Below are 13,962 nucleotides of genomic sequence, written 5' to 3' on the forward strand. Positions count from 1 at the left end.
CTGGCCAACATGGTGAAAACCCATCTCTACTAAAAATAACAAAAATTAGCCGGGCGTGGTGGCAGGCGCCTGTAATCCCAGCAATTTAGGAGGCTGAGGCAGGAGAATCGCTTGAACCTGTGAGGCAGAGGCTGCGGTGAGCCAAGATCATGCCATTGAACTCCAGCCTGGGCAACAGGGCGAGACTCCGTCTCAAAAAAAAAAAGGAAAAATCCCACCTTCTATCTTGAAAAAAATAAATCTTTTTTTAAAAAAGAAAAAGAATAAAAATAAAATGTACTGGGCTGGGCACGGTCGCTCACGCCTGGAATCCCAGCACTTTAGGAGGCCAAGGTGGGAAGATTACCTGAGGTCAGGAGTTTGAGACCAGCCTGGCAAACATGGCGAAACACCATCTCTACTAAAAATACAAAATTAGCCAGGCATGGTGGTGCATGCCTGTAGTCCCAGCTACTCGGGAGAATGAGGCAGGAGAATCGCCTGAACCTGGGAGGTGGAGGTTGCAGTGAGTCGAGATTGTACCGTTGCACTCCAGACTGGGCGGCAAGAGCAAAACTCTGCCTCGAAAAATAAAAATAAATAAATAAGTAAATAAATAATAAAATATACTGCACTCCAACATGGGTGACAGAGTGAGATCCTGTCTCTACAAAAGTAAAAAATATTTTAAAGCAGGGCGACTAGTTAAGGGACTACTGCTCACATCCAAAGACACATTGAGGGTGGCTTGGAATAGAGCTGCAGGTAGTGGTAAGTGCTAAAGTCAGGACATATCTCAGAGGTATAGCTCATGGGAATTGCTTGTGGACTGAATGTGAAATTTGGAAGAGGAAAGCTCATGGAAAACTTGTGATTTGTTTTTTCTTTCTTTCTTTTTTTTTTGAGACAGAGTCTTGCTCTGTCGCCCAGGCTGGAGTGCAGTGGTGCAATCTTGGTTCACTGCAACCTCCTGGGTTCAAGCAATTCTCCTGCCTCAGCCTCCCGAGTAGCTGGGATTACAGATGCCCGCCACCATGCCCAGTTAATTTTTGTATTTTTAGTAGAGACAGGGTTTTGCTATCTTGGCCAGGCTGGTCTTGAACTCCTGACCTCAGGTGATCTGCCCACCTCGGCCTCCCAAAGTGCTGGGATTACAGGCGTGAGCCACCATGCCTGGCCAAATTTGTGAATTTTTGGCCTGAGTAAATGGAGAGAGAGTGGTATTGAGCTGGGAAATATTGGGGGAGTGCCAGGTTTGGAGGTAAATTTGAGAATTTTGTTTTATTTAAGACATGTTAAATTCGAGTGCCGATATGACATCCAAATGGAGGTATTGAATGGACAACTGCATATACTGAGTGTGAAGTATAGGAAATTTGGTAGGATTAGAAATGAAAACCTGGAAGTCATCAGTGTATGGGAGGTCCTAAGGCAAAGAGGTTGAATGAGATCACTGGGGAAGGAGCGTAGATGGAAGAGAGGCTGAGGATTGAGTCTACCAACTCTCCTATGCAGCACTCCTCACGGTGATAATTTTTTTTTTTTTTTTTTTTTTTTTGAGACGAAGTCTCACCCTGTTGCCCAGGCTGGAATGCAGTGGTGCGATCTCGGCTCACTGCAAGCTCCGCCTCCCGGGTTCACGCCATTCTCCTGCCTCGGCCTCCCGAGTAGCTGGCGCCTGCCACCACGCCGGGCTAATTTTTTTTTTTTTTAATTTGTAGTAGAGACGGGTTTTCACGGTATTAGCCGGGATGGTCTTGATCTCCTGACCTCGTGATCCGCCCACCTCAGCCTCTCAAAGTGCTAGGATTACAGGCATGAGCCACCGTGTCCGGCTCACGGTGATAATTTTTATTTTTATTTTTCTTGTATTTCCATCCAATGCACTCACAGTGGTAATTTGATACTTATTGTTGAATTATTCTACTAATTTCTGCATCTCCTATTAGAACAAAGCTCCTTGACCACAGATATTGTGGTCCTCTTTACTTACCATCTATAACGACTTGGTGCCTGGCCTTTAACCAGTCTGAAAGAACAAAGCATTTAAGAAATGTGATTTGGGCTGGGTGTGGTGGCTCACGCCTGTAATGCCAGCACTTTGGGAGGCTGAGGTGGGCGGATCACGAGGTCAGGAGATGGAGACCATCCTAGCTAGCAAGGTGAAACCCCGTCTTTACTAAAAATACAAAAAAATTAGTCAGGCATGGTGGCAGGCACCTGTAGCCCCAGCTACTCGGGAGGCTGAGGCAGGAGAATGGCGTGAACCCAGGAGGTGGAGCTTGCAGTGAGCCGAGATCGCGCCACTGCACTCCAGCCTGGGTGACAGGGCGAGACTCCATCTCAAAAAAAAAAAAAAAAAAAAAAGAAATGTGATTTGGCAGTATCCATTACAGTGTAAAATGAGCATAGGAGTTGACTGAGCAATTCCTCTATTTCCATTTCTAGAAATAAAATCAAAAACGTGTTCACAACTATGCAAAAAGAACTACAGGCTGTGGCTCACACCTATAATCCCACCACTTTGTGGGGCCAAGGCGGGAGAATTGCTTGAGCCCAGCAGTTTGAGACCAGCCTGGGCAATATAATGGGACCCCATATCTATTAAAAAAAATTCTCCAGGCATGGTGGTGCATGCCTATAATAGTCCCAGCTACTTGGGAGGCTGAGGCAGGAGAATCACTTGAGCCCAGGAGATTGAGGCTGCAGTGACTGCACCACTGCACTCCAGTCTGGGTGACAGAGAGAGACTACATCTCAAAAGAAAAAAGAGGGCCAGGGACGGTGGCTCACACTTGTAATCACAACACTTTGTGAGGCCTAGGCGGGTGGATCACCTGAGGTTGGGAGTTCAAGACCAGCCTGACCAACATGGAGAAACCCTGTCTTTACTAAAAACACAAAATTAGCTGGGCATGGTGGCGCATGCCTGTGATCCCAGCTACTCCGGAGGCTGAGACAGGAGAATCGCTTGAACCCGGGAGGCAGAGGTTGTGGTGAGCTGAGATCATACCATTGCACTCCAGCCTGGGCAACAAGAGCGAAACTCTGTCTCAAAAAAAAAAAAAAAAAAAAGAAAGAAAGAAAGGGAAAAAAAAGGACTACATCCAAGGGTGTTCACTGAAACACTCTTTATAATTGTGAAAAATTGGAAACAGATAGCCGGGCACAGTGGCTCACGCCTGTAATCCCAGCACTGGGAGGCTGAGGCGGGTGGATCACAAGGTCAGGAGTTCGAGACCAGCCTGCCCAATGTGCTGAAACGCCGTCTCTACTAAAAATACAAAAATTAGCCAGGCATGGTGGCATGCACCTGTAGTCACAGCTACTCGGGAGGCTGAGGCAGGAGAATTGCTTGAACCTGGGTGGCGGAAGTTGCAGTGAGCCGATACAGCGCCACTGCACTCCAGCCTGGGTGACAGAGTAAGACTCTATCTCAAAACAAAACAAAATTGGAAACAGATGACTTGCAATTGGAGACTGCTCAAATATAATACATTTATACTGTTATATACTCAGAAGGGTTACAGCACTGTCAAAAGGGTAGGCTCTGGATTCAGATGCCTGGGGTTAGAATCTTAGCTTGGATGGGCATGGTGGCTCATGCCTGTAATTGCAGCACTTTGGGAGGCAGAGGTTGGTGGATCACTTTAGGTCAGGAGTTCGAGACCAGCCTGACCAACATGGTGAATCCTTGTCTCTACTAAAAATACAAAAATTAGCCAGGCATGGTGGTGTGTGCCTGTAATCCCAGCTACATGGGAGGCTGAGGCAGGAGAATCGCTGGAACCCGGTAGGTGGAGGTTGCAGTCAGCCAAGATTGTGCCACTGCACTTCAGCCTGGGCAATAGAGCTAGACACCGTCTCAAAAAAAAAAAAGTACTTTAGTTTGATCACTTGTTTGTGAAATGGGGATAATAATAGCAGCTTCTACTAAGTGAAAAAAGCAGCAGAATGATATTTGCAATAGCCTGCTACTAATGAAAAGGTTACTAATGAAAAGCTTTGTGTAAATGTGTGTGTGGGTAGCTATAAATATAGACATACACTGAATTTATTTATTTATTTTTTATTTTTATTTTTTTGAGACGGAGTCTTGTTCTGTTGCCCAGGCTGGAGTACAGTGGAGCGATCTCAGCTCACTGCAACCTCTGCCTCCCGAGTTCAAGCAATTCTCTTGCCTCAGCCTCCTGAGTAGCTGGGATTACAGGCATGTGCCACCATGCCTGACTAATTTTTGTATTTTTAGTAGAGACGGGGTTTCACTATGTTGGTCAGGCTGTTCTCGAACTCCTGACCTCATGATCCGTCTGCCTCGGCCTCCCAAAGTGCTGGGATTACAGGCATGAGCCACTGCACCCGGCCGACATGTACTGTATTTAGATGCGTAGAAAGGGTCCTAGAAGGATGTACACCAAACTCTGGACAGTGGCAACAACCCCAATAGGAGAAAAGAGAGGTGGAGTATATTAACGGGAGTATTCACAAGCTGCTATCAGTATTCTTGTATTACATTTTTACAACTTCATGTTATCATTACATTAGTTGCATAATTAAATTCAATAAAAACAAAGATGAATAAGATGAGAGATATACTGATATATGCAATATGTGCTTTGTGACAGATATTTTCCAAAAATGGCTACACCAACCTGTATCTCATTTTATATGCTTTGCTTATAATGCAGTGTTGGTGTTTCTCCATTGACGGTGGAGCTGCATTCCCTCCCCTTGAACCTGAGAGGATCTTTGTAACTGCTTTGACTAATAAAATGTGGCAGAAGTAATGCCGTGTGACTTTGAAGGTTAGGCCACAAAGGGCAACATGGCTTCCACTTGGCTCTCACTCTCTTAAGACCCTTGCCCTTGGCCAGCCAGAGTGGCTCACACCTGTTATCCCAGAATTTTGGGAAGCTGAGACAGGCAAATCACTAGAGACCAGGGGTTCTAGACCAGCCTGGCCAACATGGTGAAACCCCATTTCTTTCTTTTTTTTCTTTTTTTTTTTCTCGAGACAGAGTCTCACTTTGTCGCCCAGGCTGGAGTGCAGTGGCATGAGTGGCGCGATCTTGGCTCACTGCAACCTCCACCTCCCAGGTTCAAGCAATTCTCCTGCCTCAGCCTCCCGAGTAGCTGGGATTACAGGTGCCCACCACCAAGCCCGGCTAATTTTTGTATTTTTTAGTAGAGACGGGGTTTCACCATGTTGGGCAAGCTGGTTTCGAACTGCCGACCTCAGGCAATCTGCCCGTCTCGGCCTCCCAAAGTGCTGGGATTACAGGTGTGAGCCACCGCGCCTGGCAGTGAAATCCCATTTCTACTAAAAATACAAAAATTGACTGGGCCTGGCGGCTCACATCTGTAATCCCAGCACTTTGGGAGGCCGAGGCAGGCAGATGGCTTGAGGTCAGGAGTTCAAGACCAGCCTGGCCAACGTGGAGAAACCCCGTCTCTACTAAAAATACAAAATTAGCCAGGCATGGTGGTGCATGCCTGTAATCCTAGCTACCTGGGAGGCTGAGCGGGGAGAATTGCTTGAATCCGGGAGGCGGAGGTTGTGGTGAGCCGAGATCGCGCCATTGTACTCCAGCCTGGGCAACAAGAGCAAAATTCCATCTCAAAGAAAAAAAAACAGAAAAAACAGCTGAACATGGCGGTGCACGCCTGTCATCCTGACATCTCAGCTACTATGGAGGCTGAGGCACAAGAATCACTTGAACCCAGGAGGTTGCAGTGAGTTGAGATCATGCCACTGCACTCCAGCCTGGGCGATAGAGTGATACTCTGTCTCAAAAAAAAAAAAAAAAAAAAAAAAAAGACCTTTGCCCTTCAAATCCAGCCACCATGTTACCAGGAAGCACAGGCCACATGGAGAGATCATGCATGTGTATGTTCTGGCTGACAGCCCCAGCTAGGCCCCCAGCTGACATCACCCACCAGAAGTATGAGTAAACAACTTTGCCTATGATTCCACTCCCCAGTCTTTGAGTCTTCTTGCTGAGGCCCCCTCAGCTGTGGAGCTGAGATAAACCTTCCCATTGTGGCTTGTCTGGATTCCTGTTCCAAAGAAACCATGAGAGACTTTGTATATTTTATATGCATTCATATTTTATTTACTTTTTCTTTTTTGAGACAGAGCTACTGTGTTGCCCAGGCTGCAGTGCAGTGGTGCAATCTCGGCTCGCTGCAACCTCCGCTTCCCGGGTTCAAGTTATTCTCCCTGCCTCAGCCTCCCAAGTAGCTGGAATTACAGGCACGCACCACCATGCCTGGCTAATTTTTGTATTTTTTAGTAGAGACAGGGTTTTGCCATGTTGGTCAGGCTGGTCTGGAACTCCTGACCTCAGGCGATCCGCCCGCCTCCACCTCCCAAAGTGCTGGGATTACAGGTGTGAGCCACCACACCTGGCCCCTATCCTATTCTTATCACTTGAGTATATCACAAATAACCTTTCCTTGTCAATAGGTGCCTTAGTACAGCATTTTTTTTTCTTTTTTTGAAGACAGGTTCTGGCTCTGTCCCCCAGGCTGGAGTGCAGTAGCCCGATCTCTTGTTCACTGCAGCCTCCACATCCTGGGTCTTAAGTGATCCTCCCACCTCAGCCTCCCAAGTAGGTGGAGCTATAAGCACATCCAGCTAACTTGTATTTTTTGTAGAGATGGGGTTTCACCATGTTGCTCAGGCTGGTCTTGAACTCCTAGGCTCAAGTGATCCACCTGCCTCAGCCTCCCAAAGTGCTGGGATTACAGGCGTGAGCCACCACACCTGGCCAAAACTTTTTTTTTTTTGTAGACATGGAATCTCACTATGTTGCCCAGGCTGGTCTCCAACTCCTGGGCTCAAGCGATCCTCTCACCTTGGCTTCCCAAAGTGCTGGGATTACAGGCTTGAGCCACCATGCCCTGCCACCCAGTATGATTTATTTCATTTTTTTTTGGTAAAGTGAAAGCAAGTTTATTAGAGAAGTAAAGAAACAAAGGAGGCCAGGAGCAGTGGCTCACGCCTGTAATCCCAGCACTTTGGGAGGCCGAGGTGGGTGGATCAAGGGGTCAAGAGATCCAGACCATCCTGGCCAACATGGTGAAACCTTGTCTCTACTAAAAATACAAAAATTACCATCCTGGCTAACACGGTGAAACCCCGTCTCCACTAAAAATACAAAAAAAATTAGGCGTGGTGGCGGGCGTCTGTAGTCCCAGCTACTCGGGAAGCTGAGGCAGGAGAATGGCGTGAACCCGGGAGGCGGAGCTTGCAGTGAGCCTAGATCGCGCCACTGCACTCCAGCCTGGGCAACAGAGAGAGACTCCGTCAAAAAAAAAAAAAAAAAAAAAAAAAAAAAAAAAAATTAGCTGGGCGCGGTGGTGCGCGCCTGTAGTCCCAGCTACTCGGGAGACTGAGGCAGGAGAATCACTTGAACCCAGGAAGCAGAGGTTGAAGTGAGCCGAGATAGCGGCTCTCTCACTGCACTCCAGCCTGGGCGACAGAGCGAGACTCCGTCTCAAAAAAAAAAAAAAAAAAGTAATTGCTACTCCATAGGCAGAGCAGTCCACCCGACAAGTTTTTTTGTTGTTGTTGTTGTTTGAGACAGAGTCTCGCTCTGTCGCCCAGGCTGGAGTGCAGTGGCGCGATCTCTGCTCGCTGCAACCTCCGCCTGCCGAGTTCAAGCAATTCTCCTGCCTCAGCCTCCCAAGTAGCTGGGACTACAGGCGCCCACCATCACGCCCGGCAAATTTTGTAAATTTTTAGTAGAGACAGGGTTTCACCATGCTGGTCAGGCTAGTCTCGAATTCCTGACCTCGTAATCTGCCGGCTCCGGCCTCCCAACGTGCTGGGATTACAGGCGTGAGCCACGGTGCCCGGCCACGCGGCATGATTTTTAATGGCTTTCTACATTGTATGGTTTGTTATTGTTGTTGTGAGACAGGGTCTCCTTCTATCACCGATGCTGGACTGCAATGGTGCGATCTCGGCGCTCTGCAGCCTCGACCTCCTCGGCTCAAGCGATCCTATATCATCACCTCAGCCCCCTGAGTAGCTGGGACGCACAGGTGTGTGCCACCTCGCCCAGCTAATTTTTAATTTTTTTGTAGAAAGGAGGGGGGTCTCACTACATCAAATTCTTGGGCTCAAGCGATCCTCCCACCTCGGCTTCCCAAAGTGCAGGGATTACAGGCATGAGCCACAGCGACCAGCCAGCACAGGTGTCTTTATTTGTTTTATTTTTTATTTTATTTTATTATATTTTATTTTGAGACGGAGTCTCGCTCTGTCGCCCAGGCTGGAGTGCAGTGGCGCCATCTCGGCTCACTGCAAGCTCCGCCTCCCGGGTTCACGCCATTCTCCTGCCTCAGCCTCCCGAGTAGCTGGGACTACAGGCGACCGCCACCACGTCCGGCTAATTTTTTTGTACTTTTAGTACAGACGGGGTTTCACCGTGTTAGCCAGGATGGTCTCGATCTCCTGACCTCGTGATCCACTCGCCTCTGCCTCCCAAAGTGCTGGGATTACAGGCTTGAGCCACCGCGCCCGGCCTGCACAGGTGTCTTGAATATGTATATACGCGACTCCAGTATGGCTGGAAATGATTTGATTTGTTGTCTATGGAATTGCACAACTTGGAGCCTTCCTAACATCAGCGGCTTCATACTGGCATTTCCATTGTGGTGCAGCAACAATCTGAGTGAGCCTCCATCTCTAGCCACACCATTTGACAACCGGTCCCAGAAGGTAACTGGAAGTCATGATGACAACTCCTATACTGTGAAAAGAAACTGCAAGCAAGGCAGTTAAGATGCAATCTTGCACGGTGACCGTAAGTCGGAGAACTGCGCGGCGAACGAGGCCTCGGCAGGGGAAGCGAAAGCCTGGTGTGGTTGCGGCTCTGGGGCCACCCTGCGACCGCCTCGGGGTGTAGGCAGAAATTCCCGGCCCAGCTCCCCTCTGACTAGATAGCCGCCGAGAAACAATGGTTATCTGCTCCACTGACGCCAGGATGTCTTCTCCGTGCCCGATCCCGGAGTACAAACAGTGAAATGAGAAGCCGGTGAGAAACGCGCTGGTTAAAAACATCTCGACGGGAGACGCTGGTAGGCGAATAGTGGCTCCAGACGCGGTCGGCGCCTGCCGTACCCTGGTCAGACTCTGGGTCAGAGCGCTAAGTTTCAAGGAGGCGGCGCTAAACAGGCCCTCTAGCCGGGAGCCTGTCGCGACCCGAGCGACCGTGGGTCGACCCCGATCCGGAAGTGACGTAACGGCGCCAAGCACTTCCGGAGCTGTGGGGACGACTCTTCTGGAGGAAGCAGCGCGGGCTTGACCGGCGTCGGCCCGCCGCCTCCGCTGCCGCTTCGCCCCAATCCGGTCCCTCTGACCCGGCCTGACCCGGTCTGGCTTGTTCGGGCTCAGCGGCCGCGAGGCCGCAGCTCCCGGTAAGTGCGCGGCGCACGTCACGGCCTTGTTTACCTTGGCGGGCCGCTGGGGGGGCCTCTCCGCGCGCCTCCCTGGCCGGGCCGGGACTCCGCCTTCGCCGTCGCCCGGGAGGCCCGGGCGCTCCCCGTCGCCGGTACGTTGTCCGAGCATTACCCGCCGTAGCGGCCGGGCGACCCCCGTGTGTCTGCCTTTTTTCCTCCCGCCGCCTTCTCAGCTCTCGGAAAGGTCAGAGGCCACCGCCTCTGACCAACCGGCGCCGGCACATCTAGGCCCTCTCTCCCTGTCTGGCGCGGCGGGGAAACGCGCCGCCTCGGGGCTCACCACTCGAGTCATCTTTGGGAGCTCTCGCAGCGCTGCCCGCGCGGTTTAACGCCCGCCTGTGGAGGGTATCCCCAGCTCGCGGGCTCCGCGTCCGCGCGAATATCCCGGAGCCCGCGGCGCCTCTAGGGATGTGCGGCCCCGGAGCTGTGCCGCCGCCTCGCCAGAAGCTGGTTGGGCAGCCGCGTTCTTGGATGACTTCTCCTTAGTACTGTTCATTGCCAGGTCCCATAGAACTTTCTGTCATAGCGACATGTTCTTTACCTTTGCTGTTCAGCATGGTAGCTACTAGCCACACGTGGCCGTTAAGCATTTGACCTGTAGGCTAGTGCACCTGAGAAACTAAATTTTAAATTTTACTTACTTTTTAAGTGTAATTAAATTTAACCACATGTGGCTAGTGGTCACCGTATTAGAAAAGACAGATACAAAGTGTAGGATTTTGAAACGAAATTGCTGATTTCTAGTTTTGTGCCAAGTCGTTTTTCTTCGGAGGTGTAGTTAGTAAATGACCTGAATTCAGCGCTAGTGATCATATCTGGAGTAAACGTCTTCAGACTCACTAAAACTTCCGTGTTCTGTGCGTGGTGGGCAAGCCCCGGATGGTTGGTTGTTAGGTCCCCTGAACATGTGACTTTGGCTCTGGAGGAATTTTTTTTTTTTTTTTTTTTTTTTTTTTTGGTGGGCGGGACAAAGTTGCTGTCACCAGGCTGGAGTGCAGTGGCGGCGATCACAGCTAACTGCAGCCCCGACTTTCTGGGCTCAAGTGATCCTCCTTTCTTAGCCTCCTAAGTAGCTGGGACCACAGGCACGTACCACCACACCTGGCTAATTTGTAAAATTTTTTGTGGATACGTGATCTTAATAGGTTGCCTAAGCTGGTCTTGAACTGCTGGGCTCAAGCGATCCTCCCAGTTTGACCTCCTAAAGTGCTGGGATTACAGGCGTGAGCCACTGTGCATGACCTTTAAAAAATTTTTTTTAGAGACAGGGCCTCACTTTGTCACCCAGGCTGGTTGGAGGGCAGTGGCGTGATCGTGGCTCACTGCAATCTCCTGGACTCAAATAATCCTCCTCACTTTGGGAGGCCGAGGCGGGCGGATCACGAGGTCGGGAGATCGAGACCATCCTGGCTAACACGGTGAAACCCCATCTCTACTAAAAATACAAAAAATTAGCCAGGCGTGGTGGCGGGCGCCTGTAGTCCAGTGAGCCGAGATCGCGCCACTGCACTCCAGCAAGACTCTCAAAAAAAAAAAAAAAAAAAAGAAATATTGTCCCCTTGGAACAAGATCAGCACTTTTTCTTTCTTTCATTTATTTATTTATTTTTATTTATGAGTCCTGCTCTGTCGCTCAGGCTGGAGTGCAGTGGCGCGATCTCGGCTCACTGCAACCTCCGCCTCCTGGGTTCAAGCGATTCTCCTGCCTCAGCCTCCTGAGTAGCTGGAATTATAGGCGCATGCTACCACGCCCAGCTAATTTTTGTATTTTTAGTAGAGACAGGATTTCATCATGTTGATTAGGCTGGTCTCGAACTCTTGACCTTGTGATCTGCCACCTTAGCCTCCCAAAGTGTTGGGATCACAGGCGTGAGCCACCGTGCCCGGCCCACTTTTTCAAGTAGAATTTGGATATTTAACTTTGAGATGATTAAAAATTAAATTTTCATTTAAATCTGCACCTAGAACATTTAGTATGAAATGGAGTTCTCTCTCTTTTTTTTTTGGAGGAGCCTGGAGTTTTCCCCACCTATATATTTGGTTGGTGAGAAGCCTGTGGGCAATTTCTTTTTTTTTTTTTTTGACACGGAGTCTCACTGTGTTGCCCAGGCTGGAGTGCAGTGGTGCAGTCTCGGTTCACTGCAGCCTCCATCTCCCAGATCAAGCAATTCTCCTGCCTTAGCCTCCCGAGTAGCTGGGATTACAGGTATGCGCCACCATTCCTGGCTAATTTTTGTGTTTTTTGTAGCAGTGAGGTTTCACCATGTTGCCCAGGCTTGTTTTGAACTCCTTAGCTGAAGCCGTCCACCCACCTTGGCCTCCCAAACCAAAGTGCTGGGATTACTGGCATGAGCCACCACACGTGGTCCTGGAATTTTTCTTTCTTTCTTTTTTTTTTTTTTGAAGACAGGGTCTCACTCTGTCGCCTAGACTGGAGTGTAGTGGCGTGATCTTGGCTCACTGCAGCCTCAACCTCCTGTGCTCAAGAGATCCTCCCACCTCAGCCTCCCAAGTAGCTGGGACTGCAGGCATGCACCGCCACGACATTTATGAGTAATGTGACATAAATGAGCCACGACAGCATGAGTAAAGTGAGATCTGAAATATTAGCATTATTCTGTGTTAGATTACCACAGTGGAGGTGATTTTGTAGTAAAAGTTAAATTTTAAGTCAGTTACAATTTGCTTGGTCAACATCTACATAACATTTAGGATTGAAATTGTGGTAGTTGAGAATCTGAAGGACAGAAATACTGGAGTAAAGAAGCAGGCTTTCAGCTGGGTGAGGTGGAGGTTACAGTGAGCTGAGATGGCAACACTGCACTCCAACCTGGGTGACAGAGGGAGACCCTGTCTCAAACAAACAAAAAAAAGAACTGGTCTTTCAAACTGAGAGAGAGAATTGAGATTAAATTATTGCTACCTGTTTACTTAGATTACTTTCTTTTTTTTTTTTTTTTTTGAGACGAATTTTCTTGTCATCCAGGCTCGAGTGCAGTGGCACAATCTCACCTCACTGCAACCTCTGCCTCCCTGGTTGGAGTGATTCTCCTGCCTCAGCCTTCCGAGTAGCTGGGATTACAGGTGCTCGAACTCCTGACCTCAGATGATCCACCAGCCTTGGCCTCCCAAAGTGCTGGGATTACAGGCGTGAGCCACAACACCCAGCTGAATACTTTCTTTTTTTAGAAGGTCATGTAACTCTTGTCAGTATAATTATGACATGGATTTTTTTTGTTGGCACTTTAAAAGAAGATAATTAATTTAATAGTTACTCTGTCCCTTGTTACTTGTCCTTTAAAATACCTTTGCTTTAAAAAAAAAATAAACTTGCAAAAGCAGTATACCAGCTTTAAAAATATAAATATAATTCTTTTCATTTTAGATGGAAATCATATTATGTAGAATACTTGGGTGACATCTGCCTGAGAGATCTCCAAGAATTACAGGTATCTTTAATTTAAAGATTAACTTTTTCTCCTAAAGAAAAAACACCATCGTTAAGTTTAGTTGTGATTATGTGGCTCTACCATACAGAAGAGTTTGTTAAAAGTCAAACTGCTGGCCAGGCACGGTGGCTTGCATCTGTAATCCCAGCACTTTGGGAGGCTGAGGCGGGCGGATCACGAGGTCAGGAGTTCGAGACCAGTCTGACCAACGTGGTGAAACCTCATCTCTATTAAAAATACAAAAAAAATTAGCTGGGCATTGTGGCATGTGCTTGTAATCCCAGCTACTGAGAGACTGAGGCAGGAGAATTGCTTGAACCCGGAAGGCAGAGGTTGCAGTGAGCTGAGATCGTGCCACTGCATTCCAGCCAGGGTGACAGAGTGAGACTCTGTCTCAAAAAAAAAAAAGATCAGACTGCAAACATTATTTTTATTGCCCCACAATTAATAGGGTTTTTTTTTTTTTAATTTTTGGAAATGGGAGCATTTATAGTTAACATATCAACTTAGATATAGTGAGTGTTTTTTTTTTTTTTTTTTTTTTAAGATAGTGTTTCCCTCTTGTTGCCCAGGTTGGAGTGTAATGATGCAATCTTGTCTCACTGCAGTCTTCGCCTCCGGGGTTCAATCCATTCTCCTGCTTCAACCTCCTGAGTAGCTGGGATTACAGGCATGTGCCACCACGCCCAGCTAATTTTGTGTTTTTAGTAGAGACGGGGTTTCTCCATGTTGGTCAGGCTCGCCTTGAACCCCCGACCTTAGGTGATCCACCCGCCTCGGCCTCCCCAAGTGCTGGGATTACAGGTGTGAGCCACCGCGCCTCGCCGATATTTTTATTATATAAAAATGTGACTCTAGGCTGGGCACAGTGGCTCTTGCCTATAATCCCAGCGTTTTGTAAGGCCAACGCAGGAGGATCGCTTGAGGCCAGGAGTTTGAAACCAGCCTGAGCAACATAGTAAAACCCTGTTTATACAAAAAATAAAATTAGGTATGGGGGTGGCGTATGCCTGTAGTCCCAGTTACTCAGGAGGCTGAGGCAGGAGGATCTGTTGAGCTCAGGAGTT

General features: G+C 48.5%; 2 protein-coding genes across 2 annotated transcripts in view; one reads left to right on the forward strand and one right to left on the reverse strand.

The window, feature by feature from the left end:
• Positions 1 to 7,901: 7,901 nt before the first annotated feature.
• Positions 7,902 to 9,791, reverse strand: LOC104005561 (ARIH2 opposite strand lncRNA). Its single transcript, XM_016941084.3, has one exon. The coding sequence runs from the start codon at positions 9,554 to 9,556 to the stop codon at positions 8,675 to 8,677; it is 882 nt and encodes a 293-aa protein (XP_016796573.1). The 5' UTR covers positions 9,557 to 9,791; the 3' UTR covers positions 7,902 to 8,674.
• A 3,066-nt stretch (positions 9,792 to 12,857) lies between these two features.
• The window catches only part of ARIH2 (ariadne RBR E3 ubiquitin protein ligase 2), a gene marked incomplete at its 5' end in the record, with an annotated part of 60,546 nt that continues 59,441 nt past the window's right edge, over positions 12,858 to 13,962 (forward strand). Inside the window, 1 exon segment of the mRNA NM_001280136.1 lies at positions 12,858 to 12,895.

Source organism: Pan troglodytes, chromosome 2, assembly GCF_028858775.2.
Source record: "Pan troglodytes isolate AG18354 chromosome 2, NHGRI_mPanTro3-v2.0_pri, whole genome shotgun sequence".
Lineage (NCBI taxonomy): Eukaryota > Metazoa > Chordata > Mammalia > Primates > Hominidae > Pan > Pan troglodytes.

Excerpts from the sequence above, each read along its gene's own strand:
- LOC104005561 (XM_016941084.3), bottom strand. The coding sequence starts at position 9,556 with ATGCTCGGACAACGTACCGGCGACGGGGAGCGCCCGGGCCTCCCGGGC.